Consider the following 7,207-nt stretch of genomic DNA (forward strand, 5'->3'; position numbering starts at 1 on the left):
CACACACACACACACACACACACAGGATTTATGTACTGGTCTCTGCCTCCCCGCCTACACTGGAGTGGGCCATGTGATAGAGAACCACATTCCAAGCATCAAAGCATGGCCTTTGGCCCTTGAAGTGGCCCCCAGGGTCTGGCTATGTGCCAGAACTGTTTTCAAGGAGCAAGTTTAATTTTTTGTTTCATTTAAGTGCTTGCTAAAACTTAGTGTACAGAATTCCTCTGCTAGTTCCAAAAATCTAGCTTTTAGTTTGAGTCCAAAATTTGTAGGCTCCAATTAACTTGTAAACAGGTACTTCAGATCACATGTTGAGGGAGGAAGAAGACTTGGGGGAGGAGAGGAATCTAGAATATTTTCCTTCATATTCAGTCTCAGCACAGCAGCAGCATAAATCAAAGGTATCGTTGGAGACTTAGCACCCAGAGCATTCTTCTTGGAGAAGGTACAAGGAGGATAAAGGCCAAGTGGCTGTTACCTGCACATAGGAGAGATGAATGGTTAAACCAAAGAAAGGGCCCAGAATGAAGACAGATATGAGCAGAAGGGCCAGTGAAGCCTTTTTTCCCCCTTGAGAATAGTCCACAATAGAATCTAAATACATTGCATACACTACCCAATCTTGCTTAGGGCCATCAAACCAGCAGATAGCATTGCCAAGTCCACCCAAGGTAATGGGAAGACTGGACTCTTAACCCTCAATCCCAAAGGTATTAGGGAGAAAGAGAGTCTCACCTGTGCCCAGGGACCGGAGCATCCCAATTCAAGGAGCATAACTGTTGTTCCAATTGAGAGATGCGGAATGCCAGATAGGATGAGGACATGACCAAGAAGCAAATCCTTGAGAAATGGGCAAAATGGAGATGAAAACACATTTGGGGAGGCTCACTGGAAATGGGTATGTGAATTAAGCTACTCCTGCAATTGGAGCAATTAATGAACTCTTTGCCCTGCAGCCATCCTCAGGCCTGGGCATTATTCTTCCCAGAGGCTGCATGGAGTCCTGAGATTCATCCCTATGGAAATGTCCTCACAGCCTGGCAGGAATTCTGGGCCCTTCAGGTGAGCCCTGGCCAGACAGCCAAAGCTGTTGTCCCACCTTCCCTCTGACCAGTCACCTTGGTCCTTTTTGGGTCTCCTCTAAGAGGCCATTAAGATTTCCTAAGGTACCAGGCCCACTGCCCCTGCAGGTGCTGAGGTTGACAATCACCCAGCTCACAGAGTCAGAAGAGGCAGATGAGGGAAAACCAGGGGCTGGCTGCGCATGTAACTTCCCACCACTACTTTACTGGTCCTTAGAAAGAGATACAAACAAGTCAGGAGGTCTAGAATCCTCCCTAGTGGGCAGTGGAATAAGCATGCTTTTCCCCTGGTCAGTACTTCTCAAAAGCTATCTGATGGCTGTCTCCAATTCTGCCAACCATCTCCCCTCCCCAATCCTGGGCAGCAGCTTTTCCTTTCCTCAACAATTTCCCTCCCCATTGCATAGCCTTACACCTAAATTATAGGGTTCAGGAATAAAACTTTCTCTTGCCATAGAAGGGCGAGACATAGAGCCTTCAGACACTACCCAAAAGCTTGACATTTGCTTTAAATCTTCTCCTGGATCTAGATAGTGACCTCTTCGCTCTCCAAAACCCCTGTTCCAAATATCCAGAATCCCCAGGTGAGTCTGTCCTCCTCCCCAAGTACAGTCACTTACAGCATGAAGACGACTTTGAGGAGGCAGGAATCCCAGAGCCTCAGCTCTCGGTTGCTTGTGGGCTCCTCCAGCTCCCTGTCCTCACAGGCTGCACTCTCTACAATGGGAGGGCAATTAGGCATCTTCCTAGGCAGGCAGGACCCCAGCCAGCCTGGGATATGCCTCCCTCCCCTCATTTGCTGAAGCTACTTGGGTTCCTGACTTTTCTATACTGATTTGGAGAAAGAAAGAAACAGCTCTCAGAAGCCCTGCTGACTCTATCGAGCCTTATTCACAGAACTCAAAGAAAGTCTGGCCTCTGTAAGTGTTTGCCACAGATAAGTCCCCTGAATCACCAGAACCGGGAGGCTTCCTGGAGGGGAAGAAGCTGTCTGTGCAGTCCATGTTTGCCTGAGGGATACAAGGGATGTTGTCAGGGAGTGACAGGGATCTGGAGGCAGGGCACACTTTTCTCCACTTCATCTCAGGAATGAGGACTTCCTGCAGAAAAGACAGGAGAAATTGTCTCACCACTGCCCTTGGGATCCCTCTTGCCCTAAGAGTTTACCAAGGCTTCCTCCAGATATTAGCAATATGGGAGTCATGGAACCTTCAGACCCTTAGGGACCTTCATCCTTGATGCTTAGCCAGGAATGGAAGCAAATTCACAGGTGGGGACAATTGTCATAGTCCAATCATATATCTCTCCTATCTGTTCTCCTTGCTGTGACAATAGTTCCTCTGCCAGGAAACAATGTCTTTGAGGGCCACTAGTTAGAACTACAGCAGATTCTTAGATAAGTCAATCTTGGTACATGCTCAGATCTGAGTCTAAAAAAGATCGGCACAGTAGGCCTTATATTGCGTACATTATGGCTCCTCTTTTCTGGTCTCTAACTCTGAACAAATCATTGACATTGACAGGGGAGACTTGAGGTCTCTATCAATAGAAATGGGAACATCACCTTCTGTCCCCTGCACAATGTTATGCATATTGCATGCTTGGCTGAATGCTTAATAGTTACTGAGCAGGCTTCAAACACCATGGGATCATTTCTACATCTACCTCTTCACTAAAAACTTGGCTCTGACTATCCAGGTCCCCAGATACCAAAGCAACAGCTGGGACCTCAGCAAACCTAAATTCAGTGTGGGTTGTAAATTGATAGTCTTTGGAGTTCCTCTTGACTGTCAAAGGAAAGAGGATGAATCACCGGGCCCTGCATCTATACAGGTGTGGGACTCAACCTAAATGCTGTTCCAGGGCCTAGACTTTTGTTCTGTTCAGAAGTCTGCAAAGGAACTAAGCAGCTCTGTGTGGCATGGAGTCTAGGGGACCTCTGGCACAGCATGGCCACTGGATTTTGAACCTGGTTTCTGGGGTCCTAGGAGACCCTGAAGCCTCGGAGCCACAAGTACTCTCAGCTGTCTTTGCTCCCAGCCTCAGCTCTCACCAGAGACTCACACTCCGGTTCCTCTGGAAATTTTCTTACACTCAGACTCTTCTTGCTGGAAGGCTGAGGAGGAAAAGAAACAGGCAAGGTTGGACATGTGGAGGCCTCGATATTCTCCAAGATAACTTTACCTCCAAATATGCCATATTGTCTCTGGTGAAGCTCAGCTCCCAGAGTTTGCAGGTCCCCCCATTCCATACTAGAGAAGAAGGGCAAAGCAACTTAACCTCCCATTCTGCCAACCCCTCCCCACTGCCATTCCTCACCACAGGCCAGAGAGGATTGTAGGCCATATTGGGAAGCTGCCACATGCTCCTGTCTATTTGTACATAAGTGAGTGCGTATATGTACATGAGGACACTCGAGGGCCCACTGGCCTCAAACAGATATGCTCACAGTACACTTAGCCGAAGGATTTATTCACTCTCCCGTCTCCTGTTCCCTGTGCTGGAAAGATAGGCTGACCTCCCCTAACAGCCTAGTCCCAAGCCTGGGGTCCAGTCCTGAACAGTCCCCCTGACCCAACTTCTGTCCCTGAGCTCCATACCTGTAGGTGGGTGCAGACCCTCCTCAGCATGTCATACACACTATCCCGGGAAAGAAGTGACACAAAGACATACTGGGACATGGAGAAAAAATAGAAAGTAGTGAGATTGCTGTGCCAGCAGGCCACCTCCATGAATTGGAGTCAGGCCCATAGGAATATGGACTGAGACTCAATAATAAGAACACCTCCCCCCACCCCACCCTGCACACAGGGCTGTCTCTTATAGCTTATTATATGACCTAAAATATCCACTGGAAAGCTGCAGGGTGGGAAGAAATAAAGGCCTGGGAGTGGGCCAGAGCCAGGCAGTGGGTTCCTGGGTCTGGAGTGTGGAAAAACTGACAAGGAAGTGCTGGACCAGATACTCACTGACCTTCTGACTGGTGTTGGTAGTGATGGCCAGTCCATTGGGAAGGAGCCGTGCCATCTTGTGTTTCTTTATCATTTGCACAGATACCACAGGAATGACCACCTGAAATGGAGAGGCATACTTCTCTCAGGACTCAGTCCCAAGGACACAGTCCCTTTGCTCCCTGCATAGGGCCCCAGCCATAGCTGGCAATGATCTCAGCATGGACACTCTGCAGAAGGCTGACCTCATATGGAGGAGCATTTAAAATTTCCACCCTGTCATCCAGGCTTCTCTTCCAGTTATCCCAACACCTTGTCCCACCTTGATGATAGCACGTGCCACTCTGGATTCTCATCTAGATATGAACCTTTATCCAATAGACCAAGAATACAACCAACTTGGTAGGCAGATCTCTGGTAGATCCCACACTTAGGTTGTGGAGTTTCCTGGAGTTCCCTCACTCTCTCTTTGCCAAAATAGGGTCCACGTAAATGTGACATCCCTCTCTGATTCTGAAGGCATTTCTGAGATACATTGGCTATGAATTGTTTAAGCCACATGTAGGGTCAAGATTGGGGACCCTGTTAGTAGGGGCAGGACTACTTCCCTGGATACCAGATGAGATACCTTGATGCTTCTCATCCAACAAGTGAGAGGCTTCACCAAGGGCCCAGCATGCAGAGGAAAGGCGCGACTAGATGCATGCCCACAGGGCGGGAGCTGCCTCTTCCTTGGGCTGGGGCTGGGTCTTCACTGGGACATATAACAACCTTACCACTCATGACTACCTTGATATCCTTGCCAAAGAGACTGGCATGAAAACAGACCCAGTTGGGGGAGATGTAGAGCCGGCCCTGGAGTAGGAGGTCCCTCTGGAGGGCACAGGAGCACACTGGGAAGTTACAGGAGAAAAGACTGCCATGAGTAAGTCAGCTCAAGAAGCCCCAGGCCTGGATCTTCACTCAGGAGTCTATAGAGTCCAGCCTCAGCATCTGCCCTCCTCAGACTCCCTGTCTCCATCCCAGGCCCCAATCAGTACATCCCCCCAGGTGCTCCAAGGTCCAAGCAGGTTCCTGCCTGAGTCTCTAAGCCTGGATTTCTGTTACCTCCAGGCAGAACCTCTTGCTGGGCCCCACTGGGGCCTTGACTGTGCACATGCTCAGTGAGGAGCATGAGCAGGAAACAACAGTCACTGATAAAAACAGAACAGAAATAGATGAGGAATCCTACATTTCTTCAAGAAAAACTTCATAAATTCAACTTCATATCCCAAACCAGCCCAGTCTTCTCACACTTTTGGAGGAAGAAGCACCAACTGCATCCAAAGGGCAACCAGTTCCCATATCTAAATTGTGCCTTGGAGCCTCAAGAGTAGAGTGCCTGGGCCCCAGGCACTGCACGCACCTGGCAGCCACACCAGGGAGACAGCTCACCTTTGAGAACCATTTCCTCCAAGGGGATGTCCTTAAACAGCTTGTGGTATTGTTGGTTGTATTTACTCAGTAGTGTCTGCAAACACATGGGCTAAATCTGAGAAGCCCAGGGAGATCAAACCACCAAAAGGACCCTTTTCCAGTCACCAAGAAAAATGCCACAGCCCCCTATCCAGTGACTTCAAATGAAGCGGCCAATAAACAGCCAATGGGTGTGGAGGATTGAGTTCCAAGCACAGGTTGTCCCCTGGAAACGCTGAATCCTGACAGGCAGCCTGCAAATGGAGCGGGGACACCCCACTCCCACCCAGTCAGGGACACCCACTTAGGTCTCCTGGATTCCAGCTGACAAACCTAGTGGCCGAAAAGTCATTACTGAATTCAGACAGCTCAGGGGACCCCCCCACACACCCTTGGTGAGCAGTGGGAAGTCAGTCTCCCCACACTTACCCCTTCCCGGCCACACTTCTTTATCTCTTCACCCTTCAAGCCTTCTGACCAGTACAGACTGCAAAGGAGACATTCCATTCCAGGGACAAAGAACCCTTGAGTCCTGCCCATGCATCCTCAGAGCCAATTCTGCCTGGCTTTGAGCCAGAAGGTTGGGGCAGAGATTGGAGACTAGAGCCCTTCTCAAGGGAACACAGCAAAATTCTAAGTACAGAAAGCACACAGCTCATCCCTGGGGAAGGCACTCCTGGAAGTGAGGAGTAGGCACTGAGACCCCTCCTTCCCAGACAGGTGTGAGCGCCACCCACCAGAAGTATGCTCAGCCTGAGCCTCAGTCTCCCAAGATGCTCAGGAGCTACCCATCCATGGGTAGCTCTCCCATTTCTTTGGCTAAAGGGTAGTAAGCAGAGGAACAGTCAGTATAGGGATGGTGAGCTTTTTTGGTGGGGGAGGTTTGAGGTGGAGACATTAGACTCACAGCTCTGGGGCCAGGCCATGGGCCTGATCTGGCAGGCCTGGTCTCCTTGCAGCCTCCTCCTGGTGGCCTGGAGCTGTGCAGTTTGGGACTCAGCACAAGCTCATCCAGATTGATAGAGGCTACCAGTCTAAGGGAGGAGGTAGTATTGAAAGGCAAATCTTTTCCCTGACCAGGCTAGCTAGAGGACAAGCGGGCAGGGAGGCTGTTGGTAACCTGAGAAGCCTAGACTCTACTAGGTCCCAATGCATTGGGATAAGCTGGAGGGGTGGCAGGAAGAGGCCCTGGGCAGCCTATGCCCAATGCAACAGACTTGCTAAGGGGCCCTGACTACCCTTAAGGTTCCCTTTCTAAAAGGTCACCTCCTGAGGACTTTCCACTCCTCAACCTGCATGTGCCTCCGATTGGGGGTGGGGGGACTCACCTGTATTCTGGGGGCTCCTGAACCCTGACTGGTGTCTCCGTGCAGGACACAGGGCTCTTCAGAGATACCATTTTTCCATGCATTTGTTGGTTGCTAGGGAGAAACAGGCCCACATCAGGAAGGGGGATATTTGGGAAACACCATGACCTGGACAGCTACCTCTGTCCACCACCCCAGACTGGCCCTAATATCCAAGATGAAGTTGAAGACATCACAATTCAGAGATAGCAATGACAGAGTGGGGCTTCTCCCATAGGGTTTTTCCTGGAAGCCTGAGGTTTAATCAATGCCTGGACCAGAAGGAAATCAATCTGTCCATCTCATTTTGAGTTCCAGGCAGCTGTGAGAAGCAGCAGAGTTGGATCTCCAGCCTCACTCTAGAGGAGGC

General features: G+C 50.0%; 1 protein-coding gene across 1 annotated transcript; it reads right to left on the reverse strand.

The window, feature by feature from the left end:
- Positions 1–734: 734 nt before the first annotated feature.
- Gramd2a (GRAM domain containing 2A) lies at positions 735–6,902 on the reverse strand. Its single transcript, XM_076848680.1, has 10 exons — positions 6,820–6,902; positions 5,921–5,978; positions 5,471–5,546; positions 4,826–4,929; positions 4,059–4,157; positions 3,686–3,757; positions 3,139–3,201; positions 2,041–2,185; positions 1,706–1,802; positions 735–843 (listed from the first exon to the last, which is right to left on the reverse strand). Exons 1-10 carry the CDS (start codon positions 6,900–6,902, stop codon positions 735–737), a joined length of 906 nt encoding a protein of 301 aa, XP_076704795.1.
- Between the last annotated feature and the right edge of the window lie 305 nt (positions 6,903–7,207).

Source organism: Callospermophilus lateralis, chromosome 3 (assembly GCF_048772815.1).
Source record: "Callospermophilus lateralis isolate mCalLat2 chromosome 3, mCalLat2.hap1, whole genome shotgun sequence".
In the NCBI taxonomy this organism is placed as follows: domain Eukaryota; kingdom Metazoa; phylum Chordata; class Mammalia; order Rodentia; family Sciuridae; genus Callospermophilus; species Callospermophilus lateralis.

Bases quoted from the DNA above. Each gene is read 5' to 3' on its own strand.
- Gramd2a (XM_076848680.1), bottom strand. From the start codon at position 6,902: ATGCATGGAAAAATGGTATCTCTGAAGAGCCCTGTGTCCTGCACGGAG. The intron at 3,758-4,058 runs GTCAGTGAGTAT...TCCATGTCCCAG, and splicing joins CTACCAACACCAGTCAGAAG to TATGTCTTTGTGTCACTTCT. The intron at 844-1,705 runs GTAAGTGACTGT...CCATTTCTCAAG, and splicing joins CTCAAAGTCGTCTTCATGCT to GATTTGCTTCTTGGTCATGT.